Source organism: Carettochelys insculpta, chromosome 20 (genome assembly GCF_033958435.1).
Source record: "Carettochelys insculpta isolate YL-2023 chromosome 20, ASM3395843v1, whole genome shotgun sequence".
NCBI lineage: Eukaryota > Metazoa > Chordata > Testudines > Carettochelyidae > Carettochelys > Carettochelys insculpta.
Window position 1 is genome coordinate 5,398,999 of NC_134156.1, and position 13,510 is coordinate 5,412,508.

Consider the following 13,510-nt stretch of genomic DNA (forward strand, 5'->3'; position numbering starts at 1 on the left):
CCTAGAGCCAAACACACACAGCAGTAGACAAGCAGCTGGCAGGGGTGCCTGGCAGAGGGCAGTGGGCAAGCAGCTGGTGGAACACAGTGGACAAGCGGCTGGCAGAGGCAGTTGGCAAGTGGTGGGCAGGTGATCCTGCCCCTGCATGGTAAGAGACTCCATCTTGATGTACCTGTGAACTGTGGGCTTGTATGGGCCAAACTGTGCTGTGAGTGGCGAGTTGAGGCCGAGGTACAATCTGAAAGTGGGGATGTGCAGCTAAAGAGCTCCAAGCGAGGGACTGGTTGATGTGCATGAAATTAGTAGAACCTCACTTATTACAGCATGGCCCCCAATGGAACCAACGAGGCTCCGAGCACTCCTGTGCCGTTCAGGGAACCCTCTGCTCTGTCCAACTTCTGAGGGAGTCATGAGAACTCAGAGCATGGTCAAACTGGACCCCGCAAACACCTGTGGTTTGGGATGTCTTCCCCCCGCACAGCTGTACTTCATGCAACAGTGTGTTTTGCTACTCTGTCAGTGATGTGGTTAACAGCCAGCTCTCATTGGTTTGCATCACAGGAGAGAGAGTTAATAAATTCTGTCTAAAACACTGCCCTTTTTCACTTTACCTTCAGTGGGATTTGACACAGTAGCACAGAAATCAAGCTCCATAGGTTTGTGAAAATGCCCTGGACATCTGATGTTCCTGCTGCATTTCTCCTCTTCCTGCTTTTCCAGGGTGTCCCAGGCACGACACGTAAGTAGTGAAGATTCAAACTTTAACTCTTTTTGGAACTTTAACTCTTCTTGTCTGGGCAAATGATCTGCTGTTCACAATGACTGGCGGGTAACAATAGGTCCCCTCAGCCCCCTTTCAAGTAGTTTAGAAGATTATTTGTCCACAAGTGTAAATAGATCCAGACCCTTTCCTTATTACCCACAAAATTCCACCAGGTATGTGCCACATGGTGTCTCTATGAGTGCTGAGAAAGGTTTGACCCACTCTACCCTATCGTCACTTGCTATTTATTTGCACATACCTGGTTGGTGCCTGTAGTTGTGGCATTTGCACATATATTTTTGCAAGGCTTTCATATTCTGGAAAGCAGGGTCTTGAAGTTCTTTATCAAACTTGCTTGGAAGAGGACTTTACTATGTTGCTGTAACCTGCAAATGTACTCTCCAGGCATTGCTAGATGATATTATCCACCCCTGACTGGCAGAGGTGAGATAGTTTAAAAGCAAACAAACGTAGCAAACAAACATTTTAGATGTTTTCTAAAATTTTCTAAGACTGAATTTGGTTTTTCCCAGCCCGTTTCAAATATGGTAGGGCTGCGTATTGTGTCCTAGTATTTTTTTATTCAAAAGAAAATACACTTCAGGTGATATATTTTGTCCAGCCTACAGCCAGGAAAAAAATCCCAATAATGTTTAACAAAGAGTTCTTGGAACTTTTTGACGGTTCAGACTATTTGTTACTGTATGACTCAAATCACTGGAAATGGTTTTCTAATACAGCTGTGGGATTTCTTCAAGTTCAGTTGCTTTTCTTCCTTTGCAGTACCACAGTCCGTGCATAGAGGAGGGAACACATGACAGTGATGACTACAGAGCATGATTCTAAAGAATGAATTCTGCAGATCAGTCCAAAGTAGTGGCTATAGTATGAGAGCTTTGTAGCACTCCTCTCACCAACACTCATTTTGTCAGTGCCAATTATTTTGCTTGTATCTTCATAGTTTCCTCTCTGCTTTACCCCTTTGAAATACTTTTGTATGGAAATAATGAAATCATGGTATGGGCTCAGAAATGTCATCCACAAGCTCAGTATAGAGATTTCCACTGGTGTTGGTCTGATTAGAATTTGGGCCACTTTGCATAATGGTTTGAAACATATTGCATTACAAGGACAATTTCCCCACCTTTGCTGTTTGCAGGAATGGCACATCCCACTTAATTTACTCCTCCCATGGGTCCTTTTAATGATAGATGACTCTGCCTGCCCCTGCTTGTTTTTCCCCCTTCTTATTCCTCCCCTGCTTCCTGCTATGTATATGCCCTGGAGTAATTATTTTGAGGTAAAAACCTTTTTATCCCAGATTATTAAGTTTGGCTCTGTGAATGTGTGAGCAGTGTTTGCTTTTGTTTTGGGGTTTTTTTGGGGGGGAAAAAGAGTATTTCTGAGGTGGGGGAAAAGCAGTGTAGACAAGCCCTGACTGGTGGTTAAGCGGTGCCCCTGGAGCTAAAGCATGCCCTGTAAGCAGACATCAGGTATGAAATCCAGGGATTCAAACTTCAGGAAGGTTACAGACCCCTCTAGCCTCCCTATGACTGTCATACTTACTAACACCCAAACTAAGGATGTGAACCTTGGTCTCCATACGTGGCAGGGGAAGTCCTGTGAGGGGAATGAGTTGATTTGTAGGGGAAGTGTCAGGCAGCTTGGGGGAAGGCAGGCTCCAGGGGCCACATACACATTCACTCATTGGGATGCTGATCCCATATGACCCAGAGTAAGAAATCTCAGCTGGCTTCAGGAAGCTGGCCAAGGTAATAGTGACAAGCTTCTGAGATGGTCACAGGGAGGAAAGTGGCTATTAAAGGAGACATTTGTTCACCTCTCACTTTTAGATAGGGCATAGGGTGTGTCTTAACCTTCTAGCCTCCAGGTGAAGTCGTGCCTCAGTTTCCTTTGAGGGGGGGAAAGAGTTCTGTTGTAATTGACTCAAAATGACTCAAGTTCCAACTCAAAGCTTCCGCTTCTGGTCCTTGATTTATCACTATAGAAAATGTAGCCCAAAAGCAGACCCCATGCACCCATACCTCCTCAGGCTACCACAGCCCCCCTCTAGAGCCTGTCAGTAGTCCTTTGCCATCTCAGACTAAAGCTTCCTCCCTTGGGCATAGATGCTGGAACTAGGGATGTGGGCGTGTAGGGTTACCGTATTTGGCCTTTCCAAAAAGAGGAGACCCCTTAGAGCGGTGTTTCCCAACGTGTGGTACATGTACCACTGGTGGAACTGGAAAAGATTTCAAGGGGTACGTGGCAGAAAATAAATTACTAAAAATCAGGAGATGAGCACTGAGATGGCACTGGGAGAGGGGGTATGGGGAGAAGGCCAAAGTCCCGAACGTTTTAAGTCTGGGAAACACTGCTCTAGAGGGAGGGTATCTGTATCAGTACCTACCAACTCTCGTTGTATTGATGGACGATATATACTATAATACATTAATACAATGTGAGTTGGTAAATACTGATATAGATACACCCCTCTCTCAGGGAGGTCCCCTTTTTTTTTTGTATAGTAACTCTAAGGGGATACTGCAGTACCCCCTGACGTTTAGTGGTTTCCATTATAATGAGGGTTCTTAGTTCGATTCAGTGACTTCCAGCACACAAATTGTTCCAGACCCCACACTATGGGAAGTGCCATAGCCCAATCAATAGGATGTATGAATAACCCATTTCCTCTCACGTTGGGGCTTCATGCAGTACAGGGTCCAGATAGGTACTGCCCCACCTCACGACTTGCATGTGGGGAGAGAGAGCTCCATGGCTTCAGCAGTAGCCTACTAAACTGAGGCTTGTGAGCTCAGCCCTGGAGGGGGGCATTTAGGGAGGTAGTGCAAATAGCTTGAAAAGATCTGTTGGGGTAGTACTTGCTGTGAGTGGAAAGGGCTGAACTTGACGCCCTCTTCCAGTTTTGGGAGATAGGCTTATCTCTTTACATTATTATAAGCCTATTACTGCCTTTCCCCTGCAGGTCTCCCAGAGGCCAGACTCCCAAACGCTTTCTGCCCCACCACGTCTCCTTTTAAATTAGGAAAGTGGCTTGGACTTTTATATCCTGCTTCACCTCCCATCAAGCCTTGCAAATCTAACTGTGACTGAACTACAAGTCCCTGTATTCCCTTTGTAGAGGACTGGAACGATGAAGAGAAGGGCCAGAATACAGCGCATATGGCAAGGACTCTTGGTTTTGGGGTGGAGAGGGTGTTATGTAATTGGAAGAGCTTGCAAGTGTGAAGCCACCCTCACTCTAGCCTCAAACAGTTCCCAGTTAATTGCACGGTAATGCCATCTTTTCCTTTCTTCCTCTCCATGCAGATGTTACACAGAAGCCACCTATTGTCATGGTTCATGAAGGCAAGTCGGCCAACATCACTTGCTTCATTCCTGAAGGGAAGAAGCTAGCAGGGATGTATTTGAAAAGAGAAGTTGTAAACACCATGAACGTGCTATACATCACAGCTAACAGTACAAATTATCCCAAGGACGCAAGATACAAAGACCGCGTGGAGGTCGTTGTACACTCCACAGAAGTGAGGATAACACTTCACTCGCTGCAGAAAAACGACACGGATTTGTATGTCTGCAGGGGAAGCGTGCTAGTAAATAATGATCCCCAGAAGGTGTGGGGCCAAGGCACCATATTGGTAGTGAAAGGTACTGTATGTTCTTTATATATTTTTAGAGCAAAACAAATGGGTATTTCTTTTCAGCTGAAATGGCTGAGGAAGTGGTAGAACACTAATGGAATAGTTAGATTTTTCAGTATATTAGCAAAGTCAAGGATGACTTTATAAAAAGAAGGGATATTCTTATAGTTAGGTTTTATTCACATATAAAACCCATCATTCTTCAGTCTGAAGACAACATGAAAGAACAACAGCCAAGTCCCTGGCTGAGAGTTCAGAGAGTGTGTCTCATCTGTAACAGGCTGCAGAAAGTGTGAAAGTAAAATGCTTTTTTTTCCTGCCTTGAGAAGATTTCAGAGCTATTTTAAACAGCAACATACAGAAAACAAAGGCTTTGTAGCTTTAAACCTACACACAACACTGTTTATCCCCCACCCCACAAAAAATGTATAGTTTAGCTATAAAATTATAAACGTAATCCCCCTTTCCTTCCCAGGTTACTTGGGAGCAGGGAACTCCTATCTGGGTTCTTTATGTTAATAAAGATAATGGAAATCCTGGGGGTCCTAGCTGTGGGTTAGGTGGGAATCTTCTAGTCCACTCTCCACGGTATTCCCCTTTCCTATGAATAGTTATAGGTGACTGTGCCGCCACCTGGCCAGGCTGTGGATACACCCCTGGGTGTACCTCCATCACCTCCAGGACCAAAAATACAAATAATGGATCTTAAACACCACCAAAAACCCAACACAATTGTACCTACCACTTATCCTAACACCACAGATTAGAATGTGCAACAGACTGCACTAGGTAAAGGTGTTCGGTCTGTACTAGATCAGTAGATGGTGCGGCACAATTCAAGTTGTAATAAAGCTTGACAGCCGCTTGTAGCATTACACCCAGATCCAACCCATCCGAGTGTGCACTCTGCCATAAGCTTACTTCTGGGTCCTCTCTTGCACAAGAGCCGAGTGAGCAGCCGTTCAGGCTGGGGGTATGGAAAAGGCAGTCCGGGGGAACCAAGGCAGGAGGCAACTTTGTGTTGTGACCAGCTTAGGCTGCAGAGTGCTAGCTGGCAGCACCAGTTCCAGATGAGAGAGGGTATCATTCTTTCCTCGATTATCTGCAAGTCAAATTCAGACCTGCTGCACAACTGGCTGCCCGCTTCTCCAGCTCCCAATTTCTAGCTGTGAGGAAGGAGCCCATAAATAAGAACTCAGCTGCCGGGTAGCCTTAACTCTGCTCATGTGACTTCAACCCAAACAAGAACAACAGGGCTCTGTTACAGTGTCTCCTCAGCCCCGGCCCAACCCTAGAAGCAGCGGTTAAAGACCCTCTGTGGCAGTTCAGTCCCAGAATTGCCCACCACTGCATTGTAGACCTACAATCCTTCAAAGCCTGTGCACACTCAGTACATAGAGGTCTGTCTAGTAAGCTACCTGAGAGGATTCAGAGGCTCCTCAGTGAGGTGGGCCTACATAAGAAAGAGTATGTCTAAAGCAAGCTGCCCCCTTTGGGATTTTTACCAAGGACTCTCAGATTCCAGTACCGCCACTTTGCCTCTTGCACAAAACCCAAATATTGCCTGTTGATCAGTAATAATGTTACTGTTCAGGCCTTGCTACCCCCAGAACCTGATAACTTACAGCAGCAGATCGTTGCATTATGAGTAAATATCAAGCCTCAGTTCCCAAATCCTTTCCCATAAGGAACAGAGGAGTTTGATCCTATGACCTTTAACTGCAGTTTCAAGGATAGTGATAGAACAATTCTGCCAGATGGAAGAACCACTCTTGCATGCTTATATCCTGGTAACACCACATTTTCTTAGAGAGACAGATGGGTAACATCGTTCCCATTGTTAACCTGCCCCTAGGGTGTTGTTCCCAGTGCTCAGATTGCCCAACAGAACAGGTCTGGCCACCTCTTTGCAAAGACTAGCAAACCAAAGACACCTCTGCGAGATCAACTTCTTCCCGTCCTTTACTGATGTACTGCTCTCTGTTCTGCCCTTCCAGCTTCCCTTTCAACACATGGAGCCGCCTGCTCCGTTCCACCCAGGATGATCACTCCCACAATCATTTTTGCAGCGCCAGACGGCACAAAGTAGTTGTAGCATATTGCCTTGAAATAGCTGCCCTGCAGTTCGGCACCTTTCTCTCTTTCGCTACAAAGTGGAAGGAGAGAATGAAGGACTCAGTGATGTCACCTGACCCAATCTGGTCAATGTGCAACTCGGCAGATAGTCCGGCTCCCTGCATGTGCTGCAGAGCCAGCCTAGCATCCAAAGACAAAACTCTTGGTTTGGTTTTTCTCCATCTACTTCTTGCGTCACCAGTGCCCGTAATAAATATTCTATAAGCAACTATTTTGGTGATAGTTTTGTTGAGATGTTGAGGCAGAATAGAACCTAAGTCACTATCTCCCAGCAATTGATTCTGCAGAGTAATCTGGAAAATTGTTTTTGGCTATAGACGCTGTAGAGATGACACAAAAATACATTAGTTTAAACAGAGCAGCTCTCACTCGTGCAAATCCTTGTGTAAGCAACCACCAGGGGTAGGGTTTTGCACAGTCTAGCTCATTGGAGGACAGAGATCCTAAACAGAAAGGTGCAATTCCCACCTAGTCTTTTTCCAAACGATTGTATAACCACGTGGCTGTTGCAACCTTATCCCAGGGGCTTTACTGGAGACAGGAGAGTGGTAGGAATTTCTGTTGTTGCCACAGAGTTACAAAACACCATGTAACTTTAAACAAAGAGTAGATGGGGAATACTCTGTCCTGCCACAATAAGCTCCATAATGCCCTTGCTCAAAGAGAAGATAAAGTAAGGGCCAGTGGTAGGCTATGTTATCTAGTTCCCTATGTTTTTAATGTAATCAAATATATAATCCAACCAGCCTGTGAAGATTTTTAGAATCTATGCACCTGACGCTCAGTAAGAATGTGTGGCTGTAGCTGTCATTAGTAACAAAGTCATGGCTATCATATGGTGATTTTTTGCAACAACTGTGGCATTGGACAGTGGTTGGCCAGTTGCTCAATAATTATTTGGAGAAGTGGCAGATTTACATGTCATTCCTGGCACAGCACTACATCCCACGGTACCAGACCAGTAAAACTTCATGCTTAGCCTCTCCTTACTCCATGTGTCCATGCATCGATTGTACTGGTAGCAACCATCCCAGTGAGGTTGGCACCTAAATCCTGGCTTTCCAGGAATGAAAGCCATACTGCCATCTCCACTAGTTGTCTTCTTCTCTTTTATGGATGGTGTAGAGCAGCAACTGTCATTTTACCTTAAATTGATCTAACCAAATAGCTATATTGGGAGTAGCAGAATTTAGTAATGCCCCATTCATATTTATAACTGGACATTAGGCAAAACCACACGGGCATGCTGGGGGGTTCTTGATTTTCCAGTTGTACATTAAATGTCTGCATGTACCACAGTTGTTTAGAATTTATTTCAGAGTTCCCCAAATGACCAACGTCAAACCCAGGAACCTTTTGCCTGGGATTTATTTTTTAAGTCTTGTTGAGCCCTGTCTGCCTCCTTCTGACCATAGCCTGATTGCATGAGGCTAAACAAATATTTCCAGAAAAGCTTCAGGGGCTGAAAAGTTAGAGGTGGGCGTAGCAAAGGCCTTGGTGCCTAGGAAGAGATTTGTTTTCCTGGATTTCCTGAGCTTTGGATCCATTTGCTTCAGTTCAGTGTATCGCCGAGGGTGATGTTAGCTAGAACAAGCAGTCCAAAGGTTTCCGTGATGCAGTGTAGTGCAACACTGGGGATGTGCAGGTGGTAATGAGGCTTGACAGTGACACTGATGGGCTTGTGGAGCCCCCTGCAGAGCAACATAACGTTCTGACATGAGATCAAAATTCTTCCTCTTCTCAGATCCAGTCCCTGCAGAACTCAAGCAGGCAGAATGTCACCTGGCTTCCTGGGTGCCATATGTCCTTTCCGTCCTGGCTTTGGTCTTGGTTTCTGTGCTGGGATGCTTCATTCTGTCTCACATGGATGTAAGTATGCCACTCAGCCCCAGCCTCCGTGTTTTTCATTTTCCGACCCTACAGGAAGGCTTTGTCCTTGTGCACAGCCACACCTGTTAAAGTGCTGTGCACATAAAACACAGGGGAGACTTAAGACATGCATATGATAAAGTTCTAGGACTATAGTCTCAGAGGGACAGCTGTGTGTTAGTCGGTAGCTTTGCAAATAACAAGAAGGCCTGAAGAACGTTAGAATCTAACAAATATATTAAGTTTACCCATGAAAGCTCATGATCTAATGTATACGTTAGTCTCTAAGGTTCTACAGGACTTCTTGTTACTCTAGGACTACGTGCATCTTCTGTTTTCCCTTTGTCCTCCCATCCCACGGGTCCCATCCCTTGGAGTGCTGAAGAACCTTGATGTCATGACTACTTGTAAATTGCTGAAGGAGGGTGTGCGGCTCCTGGCTTGTCTGCACACCTGGTTTTCAGTCACCATTAGCCTATACTGATAATAATTTCATAGAGTGGAGGAGGAAGGCACGAGACATGCCCCGAGCTTTGCTAATGCACCTCAGCCTGGTAACTGCATTCAAGTCCCACGTTCTGCATTTGCCCTTCGCACTGAAGAATTGCATCTCAACCAGTCCCCTACTAGGATGGATGAGAGGGAAGACCCCATCTTGTGGTGTTCGGAGGGGAGATGGGGGACACTGCAGGTCACAAAGAAGCCCAGAGCCAGAGGACAGTACAGGCTGCCTCCCTGCCACACCCGCACACTAAAGCTGCCTGAGACGGCTGGTGCAGAAAAGCGTCCTTGGCAAGGAGCTGAGCGTGAGGCATGCCCCCACCTCTCATTCCCCACATGGCTATTTGTGAGCGGTATTTTGAACTGTGGAACAGGATTGACTGAAAGCCTTGTTCAGAGCCTACTTCTAATGTCTTTAGCACAGGGGTGGGCAATCATTTTCAAGGGGGGCCATGCCAAGATTTTGGTAAGGGGTCCAAGGTGGCTCTTTTCCATAGAGGTGGCACAGGGTCTGGGATGAAGGTTGGGTGCAGAAGGGAGCTTCAGGTAAGGGGCTGCGATGCCGGAGATGATCGGGGAGGGGGGGTGCTGAGAGGTAATTTGGGTGAAGGAGAGGGTTGTGACTGTGGGGGCAGGGTCTGGGAGGGGCTATGGGTGCAGGAGAATTCTGGCCTGGGGGAGGGATGTAGAAGGGGGTGCAAAGTCTAGGAAAGAGCTGTGACCTGGGGTGGGGGCTGCAGAGGGTTTCGCTCATGACCTGGGGCAGGGAGTTGGTGAGAGAGAGTTGCTGGGGTGCCAGAGGCAGGTTGTGGTTGGGAGGCACTGACCTAGGTGGCTCCCAGCCCACAGCTCTCTGTGGCAGACTCCCTGCCTACTGCAGCCCCGGATCAGTCAAGCCTGCTCCATGTGGCTCCGTGCTCCAAACACCAAAGGGAGAGGGAGGCTTTGCGTGCTGAACCCCAGCAAAATCTCTGAGCTCCTATTGGCCAGAAACCAGAAACAGGGTGATGAGGGGCTTTTGCCTCCCCCTGTCCCTGGGGCCAGGAGCAGAGAGCTACCTGGAGCAGGAAGCCACTTCATGCAGACTGGGGCAGCCCCACACTGCTTTAAGCATCTTCCTGCTGTGTTCCTGAGTGTCCCAGCATAGCAGTCCAGTCCACAGGCTGGGTCTGGTGGTGTGGCCAGCCCTGGTTTAACAGGTACTGCAGGTGAATAAGGCCACTGAGGCAGCACCAAGTATCTCCTAAGGAAGTGGTGTCTCCAGTGGCAAATGGTGATGTGGCTTTCAGGGGGACACCAGCCTTGTTCCCCTGCCTTGCCCCCTCCACCACTGCTCCACCCAATGCTCTGCCACCGCCACCTGCTCCGCCCCCACCCACCTCTTACTCAGAAAGTTGCATGGTGCTGACACTGAGTAGGGGGGGGGACACTGGACACTGGGGGCAGGGGAATGTGACCCCTTGTACATGCAACCCCCACACGTCATCCCTGTGTGTCTCCACTTACCATAATGACAAGCCATTTAACACAGACTGTCCATAGCAGTTGGAGCCTCTGATGGTTTCAGCCCTCTAATCTAAAGAGCAGTTGGTGGAAGAGCCTGTAAGAATTTTCGGAATTAACTCAGCCCTTTCTGCCTGTCATACTATGTAGTCCCTTTGGGCTATGAGCAGAACCATCTTCCGCTGGGAACTCCCAGCACAGAGGTGAGAACTGCTCCTTGGTAGGGTCCTGGTCCAGACCTACACCTGCTCAGCTGCCTGACGGCTTGGAGTGTTTGATTTTAATTTTGTTTTGTTGTAGATCAAGAGACACTGCCAGGAAAGAAAGATAAAGCAAGCAAATACTGTGTATGAAGACATGTCCTGGGCACACCCCCACGCTTTAAACACCTATGAACAGGAACTTGCCAGCTGACCTCAACAGTTCCTTCTCCTTGTGCTTGAGTTGGAAAGACTGATCTCAGGGAGTTGTTCCCTTCAGTGAAAAAGGAAAAAAAAAAAAGCCTGCCTCATTAATATTTCTGCTTAATTTACTCAATTGTGAAGACCACTTTGAGGGTAGAGGGAGTTTATCTACAGAAAATTTAGAGAAATATGTGCATCCCTGCATGTATGAGCGTGCGCTGGGGAAGATCTACTCATCTTCCACCTAAACCTGTAGGTCCCTAAATAAGTTCAGCACCCGCTTTACAGTAAAAGTTCCCTGAGCACCTTAGTAGCTGTGTCTGAGCCTGTAGGTGTCTAGCTACCTAAGCCCCAGAGCAGCCCAAGAAGCCGGGGGAAGAGAGATGTCCCTGCACCTATTTTGTCTGCTGGTGTGATCCAATAGGCACACTGAGGCCTGGCCTACCAGAGTGCATCCCATTGAAAATCTAGCTGGAGGAAAGTGGTGGTATTGGTGCCTACCTTATAAATGCAGTGGTTAGTGCACTCAGCTGGAATATGGGAGACCTAGGTTCAGTTCTCCCCTTCTGTTGGGAGAAAGAAAGTTGTTGAGCAGAGGTCTCTGATGTGAGTGATTGGTCTACTGGGTGATGGCATATGCTGGTGTAGAGCTCTTGCCATATCTCCTATGGAAACTTCCACTTTGAAGAAATGCTTAGTCCTCGGGAGAGAAAATGACTCTGTAACCTGAGGACTGAAGTGCCCAGTTACAATGACTCCATGTCGTTATCTACAATAGAACAGCTTCAGCGGGAGAGAGCTCAAAAACCACACGTCTGATTCTCCCCCGGCCCGGTGGTTGGAGCTCTCTCCTAAGAGCTACATGACTCCTATTCAAATTATTTCTCTGCTTCAGGCAGAGGGGAGAAATTTAACTTGGGTCTCCCAAAACATGTCTAAATACTCTAAAGGTAGGAAGTAGGCACCAGCTCCTCCGGTGGTTGTTTTGCGTGAGCTCAGGCAGATTCCCAGCCCATTCTTGCACGAAACAACTTAGGTAGCAAGTTCCCATTTATGTATCAGGAGCACAGAGAGAAGCCTGCACACAGACATCTATCACTGGGAAATAGCTGGGGCAACATGTCCCAGGGGCTACCTTGGATGGTTTCCTGCCTAGTATTCTGGCTTTCATGGCTGCCTTTCTAAGGCTCCTCACTCTCCCCATTCGTTGCAGAGGGAGCTTAGGTGCCTACTTCAGGCTGTGTTGATTGTATTGTTGTTCCTGTGATTTCCTAGGTACCTAAACTATACTCAGTCTTGTACTACCCGTGTCCCTAGCGTAGGCCATGGACATCAGGATGATGGGAATCTTCATGAAAATATGGATGTATAAATAGATGAGTCCAGCACTTGCAACAAAGCACATGCATCTGGGTTTTGTGTGACCCTCCATGTATTAAAGCAGAGCCACACTCCTTCAGAGCAGTATTCAAACCCTATTTGGGAAATGGCATATACAAATGCAAACAACAAGGTTACACCCTGTGATCACTGAGAATCCCACAGGGATAAAGCTGGACCTGTCGTGTATGTGCCTGTTGTTGCTTTAGGGAAAAAACAAGAGGGCTTGGATTCCTGCATCAGATTCAGGACATGGTAAAGTTTTGATGATCATGGCATGATGTCTTGAAGGGGAGGCAGAAGCTGCCGTCTCTCTTCCCAGTTATTTATTTAATGTAGGTTGTTTTACAATAAAGTTCAGTAAAACCACCTCAGGGATACTGCACAGGACAATGATTTTCAAAACATCCTGCGGGGTCAGTTAGTCTGAGCCACAATCAATATATAGGCTTCTGCTCAGGAACGGGATAAGCCTGAACCAAAGTCATTCAGGGGTATTTACCTTTCTTTTGCTTAGGTGACTTTGGAAACTCAGTGGGCTGAATAGAAAGCTATATTCGCTCTTTAATGGTTTATATATACCCTGCCCATTGGCTAGCAAGAAAGGTGTTTATCTTCTTTCTCTCTGGCTAGATAAGAAGATAGACCACAGCTGCCTGCCTGGAGTGGAGGGAGTTTCAGAGTTGGTCCAACTGTGGGTAATTAATTAATTACTGCCCCCAGCCTCAGGATGGCATAAAACAGCCTTGCAGAGGTAGGGGAACTGGATATTGTTCCTGACTTCTGGTTGTTTAAGAAGGAAATTAGCAGGTGAGAATGTTCTTTGGTGTGGGGAGGGGGTGAAGTGTGGGGATGGGACCCTTTGGGGGGGTGTGAAATTGCATAAGTGGGTGCAGAATGGTTGGTTGCTGGGTGCCAGGTTCCTCCCTCTCCTTGAAAATGCTGATATGTTACTGGTTTTGTCTGTGCAGTCATGTTTATGGACCATTTCATGTTTTCAATCTAAAGACTTGTTTTCTTACATGTGCCAAACTTCTTTTTATATGAGTGTAACTGAAGTTTCAATCAGTTGGGGTTACATTAGACAGACAGGTGGGGTAGGGTGCTGCTACCTGCAGGAACAAAAAGTGGGACCTTGTGTGTTTAAAAAAAAAAAAAAAAAAAATGTGTGTACCCCTGTTCTAGAGTTGTGCTGTGTGTTGAGTGAGAGATGCTGTCATGCCTTAGGCCTGTTAAGGGGGCAAGATTCTTTACCTCTATGGTAGTGTACATCACAAAACTGTTCAGTGTGT

General features: G+C 46.8%; 1 protein-coding gene across 1 annotated transcript; it reads left to right on the top strand.

Moving 5' to 3' along the window:
- The first annotated feature begins 666 nt into the window (after nucleotides 1–666).
- Nucleotides 667–10,848, top strand: LOC142023741 (uncharacterized). Its single transcript, XM_075015013.1, has 4 exons — nucleotides 667–739; nucleotides 4,094–4,432; nucleotides 8,321–8,430; nucleotides 10,735–10,848. Exons 1-4 carry the CDS (start codon nucleotides 667–669, stop codon nucleotides 10,846–10,848), a joined length of 636 nt encoding a protein of 211 aa, XP_074871114.1.
- Nucleotides 10,849–13,510: the final 2,662 nt, after the last annotated feature.